At 46.4% G+C, this 13,625-nt stretch overlaps 2 protein-coding genes across 2 annotated transcripts; one reads left to right on the top strand and one right to left on the bottom strand.

The window, feature by feature from the left end:
* Positions 1-253: 253 nt before the first annotated feature.
* On the top strand, positions 254-6,472 carry PCYB_031540 (hypothetical protein; the record flags this gene model as incomplete). The annotated part of the gene is made up of 7 exons (XM_004220824.1): positions 254-308; positions 607-1,732; positions 1,997-5,326; positions 5,586-5,727; positions 5,869-5,995; positions 6,149-6,249; positions 6,404-6,472. 7 exons carry the CDS (start codon positions 254-256, stop codon positions 6,470-6,472), a joined length of 4,950 nt encoding a protein of 1,649 aa, XP_004220872.1.
* Positions 6,473-7,819: 1,347 nt separating this feature from the next.
* On the bottom strand, positions 7,820-11,431 carry PCYB_031530 (hypothetical protein; the record flags this gene model as incomplete). Its single annotated transcript, XM_004220823.1, has 2 exons — positions 10,818-11,431; positions 7,820-9,827 (listed from the first exon to the last, which is right to left on the bottom strand). Coding segments are annotated over exons 1-2 (2,604 nt in total), but the record flags the coding sequence as incomplete, so codon positions are not given.
* Positions 11,432-13,625: the final 2,194 nt, after the last annotated feature.

The raw sequence follows: 13,625 nt of genomic DNA, 5'->3' as shown, positions 1-13,625 counted from the left end.
TCGCCTCAACCGTTTGAATTCGCCTAACCAACAGCACGTACACGCATAGGGAAAAAATATAATGTCACCGTGTCGTTATTACTTGGAGGAGAAAAGACAACCTGTTTGGACCACTGTAGCATAGGTGGATGCACACGGGGGGAGGAGGACACTGAGCATCCGCTTGGCTGCACCCGTCTGTGGCGCCCCAGTAACCCCTTTGCAGCCCCAGCTTGCACCCCAAAAAAACGCTGTCCACCAAAAAGATGTCACCATGAAGAAGAAAAGCCGCATAGGACTAAGCAACTGCTCTTTCGAACAGTTTAAAGGTAACTACTTGGAGATCTGTTTGACACCTCCATCTTAGCAGGGGTAGAGAGGCGGCCCGTTTAAGCGGTGTGCAAACCAGCGTGCCCTCCACAGTCCGCGTTTTTGTGAACCATGCGCAGAGTGTGCATATGGTGTGCAGGGTGTGCGTGAGTGCATATCGAGTGTAATCCGTGCTGTGCATCCCCCTCCCCCGTTTTGTAACCTGTTTGGCATTCACTTGTTGCTTCCCCACACTTCTGCCCCCCACACTTCTGCCCCCCACACTTCTGCCCCCCCCCTTCCGCTTAACACTCCTAGAGGGAATCGACTTCCTAAAGCAAACGGACGCAATTCTGGACGAGGATATATTTCCCATTCTGAAAAGGGTCTGTTCCTACCTTTTCTTCTGCGTCAAGAATGACAACTTCGAGTTTGTAAAAAGTTACGAAATTGCCGAAAGGGCGGGGAAAGCGAAAGGCAGCCAAAGGGCCCAAGTAGGACAGGCGGCAAAGGGTGCATCAGCAGGACAGGCGGCAAAGGGTGCATCAGCAGGACAGGCGGCAAAAGCTATATCAGCAGGACAGGCGGAAAAAGCTATATCAGCAGGACAGGCGGAAAAAGCTATATCAGCAGGACAAGCCGCATCAGCCGCGGCGGGGGCGCGAATGGATCCCTGGAGGAATGCCCCCCACGGAGAAAATGAAACGACGCTGAACTACGAATTTGAAGATGAAGATTTCATAATAGTCAAAAATATAAACAGGCTGCTGCTTAACAAACTGATAGATAACTACGTTGGCTACTCCTGGCTGTGCTTAACCCTAACCGAATACTTAAACTACCTGGACTATTTTATGAACAAGCAAGGCAAAAGTGACAAAGAGGAAGAAGAAGAAGAAGAAAAAAAGGAAATATACGCAAGAAAAAAAGTGTATAAATTGGTGAAGAAAATTACGCAAGTAAAGAAAAAACACAAATTAAAGAATTATCGGATGGGACAACCAAATGGAGAAGGAAAAAAAGCCATTCATAAGTTAGAGGCGAAAAATAAATATATTAACTACCTCTTTTGTTATTATAGCAATTTCTTTCTTTCGTCAAATGTCAGCAATGGGGAAAACGCCCAAGGGGAAGATGTTATAGTGCTCGACCATTTTGACAATGCCTATCGGTGGATATACACCAATGGGGAGGACCCGAGCGGAGGCTGTGCACAAAAGGGGGAGAAGCATCCAAAGAGAGAGAAGCACCTCACGAGGGAGAAGCATTCCAAGAGGGAGAAGCACCTCCATAGGGAGAAGCACCTCACGGGGGAGAAGCGCGTCAGAACGAGCAGCGGGGAGTCTCCTCCTAGGAAGCGAAATGCGCACTTAAAGCGGAGGCGCAAATGTTATGGTGTAAAAGGGGTGGACGGGGACCAAGAGGTGAGGAGTCATACAAAGAGGTATGGCCCCTCCCATGAGGAGGTGCGAATCCCCCCTGGGAAGGACCATCGTGTTCATTATGAGCGAATGTGTGACCCAAGTGAGGGGGACAAAGGACGTGCAGCCAAGCGAGAAAGAAGGCGCGAAGAGAAGCGCCAAAAAAGACGCCTACAGAAACGCCTGCAGAGACGCCTACAGAAACGCCTACAGAAACGCCTGCAGAGACGCCTACAGAGACGCCTGCAGCGACGCCAACAACGGCGTCAGCAACGGCACTCACAAAGGCGCTCAGAACGGAGACGGGCCCCCCGAGAGGAGGAGAACAACCTGCAGCACCTGTACAAAGCGCTGTGTGATTTCCTGTCGACCAAATACGAAACGAAGAAGCTGCTAAAATTCATGGATGAATACAGAGACTTGTACGCATGGAAGCCACCCCCCTTCTACTGGAAGATACTCAGCAACAAGTATGTGGTGAAGGAAATACTAAAGCTCTATGAGGACAGATACCTTGACCCCTTCCTCTCCTGTCTGTACGAAGATTATGTCAACAAATACTACTTCGACGATGAGGAGAGTAACAACATAGCGACTTACACGAGTAACTTTAATGTATTCACACTTCGAGTAAGTGAAGAAATTCAAAAATTTCTTGCTTTGGAAGAACCAGAAGAAGAAGAAGCAGTTTTTAAAATATGTAAAAATATTTGCGTGAGCGAAAATTCGTATATCTATGCACAGATGATCCTTGAGTACATCTACAGGAACAACAACGACAGTAGCATGAGGAGACTGTCTCAGTTTTTATCTCTTTACATTTTGTATAAGGACATAAATCTCCATAGAATATGTAACAATTACTTCGCAAAGGTAGTTGAGAACCAAGTCAGCATCACCTTTCTGTCATTCAGAGTTAATAATTTAAACAGCTACAGCACTCTTTATAACACCTTTCGAAATATATACATGGCTAGGAATAAGGGTTGCATGGAGATAAACCATTCGGACATTATCAGTCTGCATGATGCCATAGTCAACGTTTTGAAAATCTTTAATGGAAATAAGTTGCTGCTGTTTGATTCGACCTACTTGTTCGATTCGACCTACTTGTTTGATTCGACCTACTCGTTTGACTCGACCTACTCGTTTGATTCGACCTACTTGTCTGCTTCCCATGGGGGGAGGAAGCGTCTCCGGGGAGAAGCAACTCGTGAGAGTGGCAATCCCAGTGGGGAGAGCGGCAATCCCAGTGAGGAGAGAGGCAATCCCAGTGAGGAGAGTGGCAATCCCAGTGAGGAGAGCACCAACCTGAAGCGACAACTTACTCCGCCTGTGGAAGGAGAAGACCACCCCTTCCACTTCCACCAGCGAGTAGAAGATGCAGATTTTAATTCGAACTTTTCTGATATTAATAGAAGCAACCTGGAGGAGGTGTGCAGGCGTGGGTACATCCCCACTGTACAAGCAGATGACGTCTCGTCTGTAAGGCCACCTCTTACAGATAGTCCATTCGAGAAAGAAGAGTCCCCTTTTTCAAAAGGAGATGAATTTTTTAACCCAAGTGATGAAGATACCCCTCCAAGGGGAGAAAATTCCTTTGGAGAGAGTAGCTTGTTTGGAAGCAGTCTACAAATTGGAAAGATGGAAAAAAGGAACGGAGCTGATGGTGGAGGTACCGAAATGAATGACAAGAAAACGAGTGTGTCTAATCGAAGTAGCAAAAATTTGAGCAACGAAATTTATAGCTCCATAAAATCAGAAGATTTTGTATCAAATGTGATCTCGGAAGACAACGAAATTCAGGTGAAATCAGGAAAGACAAAAAACACAGCTAGCGAATTGCTCCTTCCATCAGCATCGCAATATGGAAACGAAGATTTTAATTACAACAAAGAGTTCCTGAGGATAAATATCTATGCTGAAAAAATTCCTTTGATTCATATGAGAGACCTCGTCTTCCTCAACAATGCAATAAATATATACGTCTCGAATAGTGATCTTTTTTTCAACAACATGTACAAGTTGTATGGGAAGGTGCTCATTTTTCTAACTACCTACTCTCCGTACGAATACGTGTACAACCACTACTACGCTTCGTTCTTTAAGCGGTACGGGGAGGGCACCTCTAGGAAGTACTCCTCGACGTACTTTAGCGTTTACGACGACTCGATTTGGGCTCTGGACGGCGTCTCGGGGGAGAGCGACGACGAGGAGGCGGGGGAGCAACAGGGGCAGCGCCAGCAACACGAGCAACGCGAGCAACACGAGCAGCTCCAGCAGCAACAGGAAGAACAGGAGCACCGCCAGCAGCAACAGGAGCAACTTCCGCACCAGCGTGACGACCTACGCAGGGCGCCCGAGGCGAACGCCCCGTCGGAAGCAAACCTCGCCGCAGGCCTCAGCGCAGAAGGGAAACCCACGGGAAAGAGGACGTACGAACAGTTTTGCCAAGTCAAAAAAGAACCCGGAGAGAGAAAGTCGATACTAAAGAAGGGAAGCAGCTACGTGGGGGTCGACATAAAAGTGCAGGAGGGGAAGAGGCGCCCTACTTTTGACAAACATGTCATGGGAGACTCGGCTGATGGGGCAGCTGCGCACGCGAGCAGGAAGATGAGGAGGCAAGATGTGGATGGTGCCGAATTGGAGAAGCGCAGAAGGGGGGAAGTGCCTCCACCAGTTTTGGAGACGGAGCAGACGGGGCAGTCCGTTTTGGAGACGCAGAAAATAGGCCAACCCTCTTTTGAGGGGGAGAAAATAGGCCAACCCCCTTTTGAGACGGAACAAAGTCCCAACGTAAAGAAAGAGAACGGTAAGCCCGCTCATGTGGACAGCCCTGTTGAAGCTGCTAAGGAGGGAGCTCCGGTTGAGCAGGAAAATGTGATTATTTTAGCGGCGGTAGGGGGACCAACAGAGGAGCATCGGAAGAGTCCGCCCCCAAATGAGGCAGTCCAAAAGGGTGGTAATGCAAGTGCTACATCTGCTGGTGATGCAAATGCCGCATCTGCTGGTGATGCAAGTGCCGCACCTGCTGGTGATGCAAATGCAGCATCTGATGGTGACCCACTGCGAGGTAAGAACGAAGCGAGTCCAACAACGCACCCAGTGCAGGAGGCTCCCGCAAGCGAAACGTCCCCTCCACAAAGTCGCTACACGCACAACTCAAATGCGAGCAACACTGCAGATGATATGCTCGAACTGAGAACCGAAGTGATGTCGTGTGATGAAGTAAGAAGCAGCATTTTTAAAAACGTTAGGAGCAAAAAAAAATTGAAAATAAATCCAACAAGTAAAAAAAAAAAAAAATATTATTTTTACAAATTGTTTCAAAAATTTAGATTAACTTACAACACTTTTTTGAAATACACACAAAACGAAATATATCAGATATATCATATCATTCATGGGAACTACTCGGATGCAACTAAGGACAAACTTCTGCTGGCGAGAGTGAACAGCAATTTGGCAGCGTCTCTCATTTACAGATATGTCTACACTAATGTGTACGAGCATGTGAATTATTCGCGTGTGAATTTGCTGTACCCGAAGTTTATTTTACTCAAGTACATCGTCGACAAGTACCCGCAGAAGCGGCACCTCGCGCTGCACTTTTTGAAGTAAGCCAAGGGTTGGAAGAGGCGGCGGGGAAGTGTCACCTGTCTTGGTGGATCCCCACGTGTACTCGCATCGTTTCGAGCCGCTTTTCCGCCCCGTTTCGAGCCGCTTTTCCGCCCCGTTTCAAGCCGCTTTTCCGCCCCGTTTCCTTCGCCTTTTCACCCGTTTCACCCATTTCACCCTTTGCACCGACTTCCCCTTTTGCACCGACTTCCCCTTTTGCACCGACTTCCCCTTATTTTTTCCATTTGCACCCCCCAGGGAACTGTACACGTATATAATCGAGAAGGAGGAATCCCTGGAGGAGTTCGTCGAGCTGCGGGAAAATCTAATTCTCTTCTTCGTGTACTTCGTGCGCTTCGAAAATATGTTTTGCTACGTGGTGGGCGTCATCAAGTCGATGGTAAGCGTCTGCGTGATGGCGCATATAAATGTGTAGGAGTGCATAAGTGGGTGCCGCTAGTGAGTGCATGTGCCTAAATGTTTGGCAGCGTACCGGAGCACCCCTTTTTAGAGCCTTCTGCCCGTTTTTTCCCCCTCTCAGGTTCACCTGCTGGACAAGGCCCTCATCAGGCTGTTCATCATCAAGACGCTGGCCTTCTGCGCTCCCCCATACGACTTTAAGTTTTGCGAGTGCCTGCTGAACTTCATTCACTTCGTCCTGAAAATGGGTACATTTGTGTGGAGGGCAGAAAATGGGAGCATATCGGCGTGCTGGGCAAACCACGAGGCTTCTTAGCTGAGCGGCTGACCAACTGAGCTGCTGACCAACTGACCGACGCGCTCCCGCTTGCCAAAACTGTGCCGCCCCTTCCCTTCCGCAGAGGGCGTCTACTACAAGAACGAGTTCAAAAGGGCCATACACAAATTTCTGGACAACATTGCGGAGATGCACCGCATGTACCAAAGTTCGAAGACGAAGGAGGTATGGGAGTCTGCTGCACCGGCGGCTTTGCCTCTGCGAAGGGTTTTGTCCAGGATGGATATACCTCCTCGGTTGAGTACTGCCTTCCTTTTCCGATCTGTCCATTCCTACGCCGTCCCACTTTCTGTATCACTCTTCCCCCCCCCTTCTGCAGCTTTCCATCCTGTGCACCCACATCAGGGAGCAGATAAAGCAGGCAGAAATCGACCCAGCTGTGCGCTGATTTGGCACCCTTGAGACTGGCGGCGTGTCGCTCATCAATCAGGCCGCTCATCAATGAAGCCGCTTATTCATTCACTCCTTTTTTTTTGTGTGTATACCTTCCTTGCTCGTTTTTCATTTTTAATTAAATCAAAATATTAAACCCACAAGCGTTTTGTCATTCCCTTGTGGGGGGAATTCCCTTCACCACCATCCCCAGGTGCATATGTCCTTCCTCATTTTTATCATCTCCTTTTCTGATGGCCCAATTTTTTTTTTAATTCTGACGTGTTCGCAGTGCGTAGCATGAACCGCCTTGGTTCGTGGCTCCGTCGAGTTGTTTTTATTTGTGCAGCGATGTGTATGTTGCGAGTCGCGACAAGAACCTCACGAACTGCGCGTTTTGTCCTCCACCCGTTTCAGTGGGCCATTCTTCGCTTAAGTGAAAAGGACCCATTTGGCTGCTTACATTTATTGATATTTTTTTTTTTTCAATTTTTTTTTACATAATTAAGTATACAAATTGCTGCAATATGATCACCTCCTTTTTTTTTTTTTTTTTTTTGCAACTGTTGAGACATTTAATTGTCACTTAAAAAAGAATCGCGTGTCGATCGCTCGCTCAGTTTTTACGTAAGTTATACGTGTATGTAAATTTTGGCTTGCTTTCTAAATGGTCGGGAAGCGAACAAAAAACAAAAAAAACAGAAAAAGAAAAAAAAAGCATGTCAACTTAACGAAAAGAACGAGTTAGAAATTGTTGCCAGCAAAATAATAGAGTACCAGGTGGACGTGACAGGGTGGGGATACCATTTCCTGGTCACCTTCTGCTCAGCCATTTCGGCAGGTTAGAGCCAAAAAGTTGGCCTTGTTCGCCATGTTGGCCTTGTTGGCTATGTGGGCCATGTTGATCGTGTTGGCTATGTTGACCATGTTGACCATGTTGGCCGTGTTGGCCGTGTTGGCCATGTTGGCCATGTTGGCCGTGTTGGCCATGTTGGCCATGTTGGCCGTGTTGGCCATGTTGGCCATGTTGGCCGTGTTCGCCATCCGTGGATTTCTTCCTTTCCTGGTGGGCGCGACTGAAGTGGTCTCGGCGGTTGTCCAAGCGGTTGTCTAGGCGGCTGTCCAAGTGGCTGCCCAAGTGGCTGTCCAAGTGGCTGTCCAAGTGGCTGCCCAAGCGGCTGTCCAAGTGGCTGTCCAAGTGGCTGCCCAAGCGGCTGTCCAAGTGGCTGCCCAATCGGCTGTCCAAGTGGCTGCCCAAGCGGCTGTCTAAGCGGCCGTCCAAGTGGCTGCTCTGGAAGTACCCGTTTTGGAAGTGGCCGCTCTGAACGTGGGCGCTCCCGAAGTTGCCTCTCTCAGCGGGGACCCCCCAAAGGGCGCCCGCCCCCCGGGGGTCATTCGTCCGAATGGATTTGAAATCCGGGTAGGCGCCGCTACCATCGTTGTTGCGACTGCTAAGGTAAAAACTCTGCTTCTTCAGCATCCCGCTTTTAGAAAAATTGATCCTCTCGTCACGCAAAGGGATTCCAGGTGCCATTCTCTGTCCATACGGAAGACTCATGTGCGTCAAACTTGGCTGTCTATTATTTTGGTTTTCCTTTTCAATCGATTTTTTAATTTCACCAATTTCGTCAATAAAGGATTGTCTTTTTTGATTTAAAGCAGCAGTCTCGCTGGGCGTCCTGTAGTTTTTTTTATCATCGGATGGATCTTCGAAAATATTATTGAGAATTTCCTCCTGCGTGGGGGAAGCTGGATTGTTAGTTGGGCTGCTCACTGTGGTGTCTCTGCTTGGCTGGCTTAAACGTCTCGCGTTGAAGTTAGCCCCGCTGGAAGAAGGGGCACTCAACTGGTTGGCAGCGACATTCCACTCGTTCATCCCCTTTGTCAGTACTACCTGCCTCGATGCGTCTCTTTGCGCGTTTGGATTCTTCACCCCCCTGTATGCGCCCCCCGTAGTGGCAGTAAAACTGGGGGGCCCGTCACGCCTATTGATATTGAAGGGGTTCTCTCCTTTGCAATTTTCTTCTTCTGCTACCCACCCCCTGAAGCACTTGCCACAGTTAAGGAGATCTTCATATGGCTGATTAAAATGGTGGGAGGCCTTATTCAGTTGGGGGGGAAATCTATCCCCTTCTCCATTCTGCACGTCTGCATTGGTGCCTTCATTTTGGAGATCACTATGGGTATTATAAGGGGATCTCCCTCCCTGCAAACGATAAAAGGTTAGTAAATCCAGTTTTTTTTTTCTCTCTCTTTCTTCGATGATATTTTCATTTTTTTCTTTATTCATGTATGTTAAAGCAGTATCCATTGGGGGAAAAAGACTTGCAGTGTGGGGGTCTCCACTCTGTTCACCTGTCCCGACCGTGTACTTCATGTAACCGAGCTGGTTGGTTGCTCCGACTGTCTCCCCGGCAGCCTGCCTGCTACCCTTCCCCCCATCCATGTGCTTATAAGCTCCCCTACTCATTTTATCCATTTTATCCATTTCATCCTTTTGAGGGCGCCAATATTTAGAGGACAAAAACGAATCACTGTCATCGATCCTTTGAGTAAGATACGGAGTTGCATCAGTTGGTCCCTCCCTGGGAGGGTACTCCATTTTGGTGAAGGGTTCTCTATGTGGTGTCCTTGTCTTCCTCTCAGCCACATTATGCGTGATGTTGGGGGTCACCACGCGCATGTCATGACGCGCGTCCAAGTGTGCATCTCTCATCACATTAGCCAATTTCCCATTGGAGGGCTCTCCCGAATCAGTCCTTTGAGGCCCCCCCATTGTGGGAACCACGTTTCTCGGCTGATAATCAAATATATGGGATAGGAAATTTGGGGAAAAATATTTTTTTAAATCTTCTTCTGAGGGGGATAGCTTGTCTCTCTTATGGAAACCACTCATTTGTTGTTTTTCCAAAGAATGCATTCCGCTAGGTATACCATTCCGATGAGTGTCGATCTGGTTTCCAACATCTTTTGTGTGTGTCTCTTTGGTGTTTCTATACGGAGTAGAGGGGTCACTGCAAGAAAGGGATTTTCCCTCCTGCTGCTCATACAGATACAGTGTGTCCAACGCAGCTAGCTTTTTTGCACTGTTCTGAATAGAGCGCAGAAAAGAATCCTTTACTTCTTCTCTTTCTCCTTGCATATTTTGGTCAATTTTATTGACTAGTTCTGAAGTGAGAAATTGATCCAAGTTGTGATGGTCCTCAAAAATTGGTTCATAATTGGGTGGCCTATTCTGTGTAGAATTCTTCATCGTGCCTACACCCTCTCTAACGTAGGAGGGATTCGCTTCTTGCAAAGAGCTGTAGGTTGTACTCTTCCCTAGTGTATTTTTTTTGTCTGGATTGTTAGCCTCCCTTTGGGGATGTCCCCTTTGCTGTTCGTAAAAAGGAGCATCCCATCCGCGTATCCCTCTACGTATCCCTACGGTGGGCTTTTCTTCCTTGGGGAACAAGTTGAAGACTCCTTGTTCGAAGGGGTTGTATCCGTAGTTCCTGAACGGGTCATAATTTTTATTCTCAGCAAAGGTGTTATCCTTATTGAAGTCAGAAGGGGAGGAAAACAACTGCCTTTCTGTTTCCTCCAGATTATCACATTTTTTTTCATTGTGATCTGCGTCATGGTGGGGAGAATCCTTTCTGTTTATTTTATTAAAGTGGTAATTATTTTCGTAAATGTGTAAGAGTAGGTTTCTGGTGGCATCCGTGCTGCATCTGTTTTGTTCGTTCCTCACTCCCTGCTTTTTTTGCTTCTCTTGCTTTTCTTGCTTCTCTAGATTTAGAAGAACTGCGTTGAAATCATTTATTTTGTTTATGTCTGTGCAGATTGGGATCAGCTCCGTTTGCTCGCCGACTTGGTTGCAGGGGATGGGAGCGATTTTCATGTCTCCTCGAGCGCGGTGCGCCGCGTCTGTTGCGTTAGAGCCTGCCTTAGATGCACCGACATTTGTTCCGTTAGATGCGTCGACATTTGTTCCGTTAGATGCATCGACATTTGTTCCGTTAGATGAATCCTCATCTATCGCCTTAGATGCATCAACATCCATCGCCTTAGATGCTGTCCCACCTGTCGCCTTAGATGCATCCCCATCTGTCTCCTTAGATGCTGCCCCATCTGTCTCCTTAGATGCATCCCCAGCTGCCTCCTTAGATGCTGTCCCACCTGTCGCCTTAGATTCTGTCCCACCCGTGGTGCTGAGAATAAAGCCCAACGTTTTCCTCCTGAGGGAGTTTCCCCCGGGTTGGTCCCCTCTCACCGAGTCGATCCCCCCCCAGACATCGTCAGAAGGAAGAAGTGGGATCAGATCGTTAGAAGGACCCATCAAAAGTAAGTTACTCTCCTTAGGATGTATCCCCCCCCACTTTTGCAAAAATTCCATATTTCCATCATGATGAGAATCACTCTGATCGTGAGGAGATAGGTCACCTCCATCAACGGGTTCCAAATTGGGGATGCCTTCACCGATCTGTTGCAAATTGGGGACACGTTCATACTCTGACAGAATGGGATCCCCAGTAGTGAAGCAATATTTATTTTGTGAGTAAAAAGTGTAACATTTGACTCTACATGAACAGGAAGCAATTCCATTGTAAACCATCCTCCTTTTGATTTTCCTCAAAATGTTGTGACCATGATTATACAATTCGATATGGCTAATAATTTTGGCTATGCTCATACAGACATATCTACACCTCAGGCACCTGAAATATTTTCCCTTCTTCACACAGTTCAGCTGTTTTATTTGGTGGTTCTCACTCAACACATGATTTGAAAATGAATGCACACAGGTGAATACAAGCAAGCATGTACTACATCTGTAAACAAAAATTTTGTCATTTATGAGTTCATAGCAATTTGTTCTTTTTTTTTCTTCTCCTTCTTCTTCTTCTTCTTCTTTTCCACTTTCTAGATTTTTATTTCCACTCCATTGGAGGGCATCCGACCACTCCTGGCTCATTGGGTTCAGCGTGCTTCTCTACAAAAAAAAAAAAAGAATAAGAAGCAGAAGAAGAAGCAGAAGAAGCACTTATATAGCAGCTCGTAAAACGTGTAACTTCGAACACCTCCGTTGTCTACAAATTCGACACGCTGTACTGGGACGCCTCACGGCATATTTTCTTTCCAACTTTGGATCGATAAGAAGTCCTCCAAAAAAAAAAAAAAGGGAGAAGTGGTGGATACACACAACCTTTCGTGTGAAAGTAACTACACACATGTGCATCAAAAGGGATAAACGGAAGAACGGGGGAATGTCCCTATCCACTCTTTCTATTATGAATAAATAGCGGGATGGTCACACATGTGAGGACGATCTTTTGAGGAGTCAGTTGGTTTCCCTCTCTTTCGAAAAAACAGGAAATAAAAAAAAAAAAAAAAAATTCGGATGTGCTCATCAAGGTGAAGAAGTGTAGAAGTTGGATACCAAAAAGGGATATGGTCAGCTAAAAAAAAAAAAAGGGGCACATATAAGTGAACACTTTTGTACACACCCCCATTTAGGGACAAGCAGGTTTACACAAAACGAATTGAAATTTCACAAATTTGGGTAGAAAAAAAAAAAAATTCAGACAACCGCATTACCCCTTCACCACTTAGATTGCATCTGTTTTGGCTTGCAGCGGTATGTCTACCTTCTACTCAACCGTGCGCTTCGCATTTGCGCACACACCTTTTTATTTTGCCTTAAAAAATGAACAGTTCTCAAAAAAAAATTTAAAAATAGAAAGACATCACGGCTAATTTATCGCTGTGCTAAACGGAACGGCGCGCATTTTGAATATTCGGCTGGTTGCACAAAAGGCAGATGCGCGTTATGCGTAAGTACGCTTGGGGAAACTCACATATGTATATATATAGATAGACACGTATGCGTTCCCATTATGGGCATCCATACGGTGGGACAAGATATTCGCACCTCCAAACGAAGGAACAACAGAGGGGGGGGAGGGAAATAACTTACGCAATCGTATGTTGGAAAAATGGCGCTTCGTATTCGTATATTTATTTATGTACGTGTGTGCGTACTGGGATGTGACCCAGGAAGGGCTAAAGGGGGAAAAACGCAAGCCGCAAATCGGTCATGTTGTGGGAACGTGTTGCCAGCCCGTTTGGGTTCTTTTTCGCACCGCGGCTTTTCAGGGAAGGTCTGCACACGCGACAAGTTGTAAAATGTGAAGTGGCCAGGTCGCTCACCATTTTGCGATTAATTTATTTCGTCATGTCCTCCGTTCCTTTCGTTGTCTTATTTTCGCGAGCATGCAATAGTGGAAGGAAAAAAAAAAAAAAAAAAAACTACACAGCACAGCACAGCACAGCGAAACAGGTTTTTCCGAACATTACGACCGCCGCATCTGACATGCATACGTGTAGAGAAAAAAAAAAAAAAAAAAAAAACACAGTTGAACATAACCGGGAGGGACATTAACCTAAAGGGAACATAAAAGTAGCAGCTTAAAGTGGCCATTTAATTCCGACGCGTGGCTTTTTTTTTTTCGTCTTTCTTGTCGGCTTCACCCACAATTCAAATTGCCAAAAAGGGAAGGAAAGGACGGAAAAAAGGTCGTAAAAAAGGTCGTAAAAAAGGTCGTAAAAAAGGTCAGAAAAAAGGACGGAAAAAAGGACAGGAGAAAGGACGGGAGAAAACCGAATGGGCATCTAGTTATCACCAAAAGCCACGTACGAATATACACACAAACGCATGCACATGAAGAAAAATTTTTGCACACGTTAGGATGGATACCCCTCCTCCCCCTTGATAAATACACACCATTATGCCTGTAAATTTTTGTATAACTCCTCGTACGTCATGATGGAAAGACCTGTTCAAGGGGCCCACACTTCGAACGATAGTAATTTGTTCGCACCGGGGTTATGCGTGTGCAAGGAATTAACAGTTGTGTTTCAAACGAACCACTCTTTGGCACATTATGCTCTATTGTTCCAAGCTGCTTCTCCCCTCTATTGCTACCCCTTTAAGGGAAATTCAAAAGATAATTCAAACGGCGCAAAAAAAAGCAGTTGGTGAAGAGAACCCCATACAGGTTTCGCGGGTCCCTTCTTGGTGATCGCGTGGTCGTCATGTGCAACGGTTCGTATACCATTATATATGCACATGCATATAATAAAAAATTTAAAATTAATAATTTAAATTAACAAAAACAAAAAAGAAA

The sequence above is a fragment of the Plasmodium cynomolgi genome, chromosome 3, assembly GCF_000321355.1.
Source record: "Plasmodium cynomolgi strain B DNA, chromosome 3, whole genome shotgun sequence".
Classification (NCBI taxonomy): domain Eukaryota; phylum Apicomplexa; class Aconoidasida; order Haemosporida; family Plasmodiidae; genus Plasmodium; species Plasmodium cynomolgi.
This window is presented reverse-complemented; position numbering and strand designations above follow the sequence as displayed.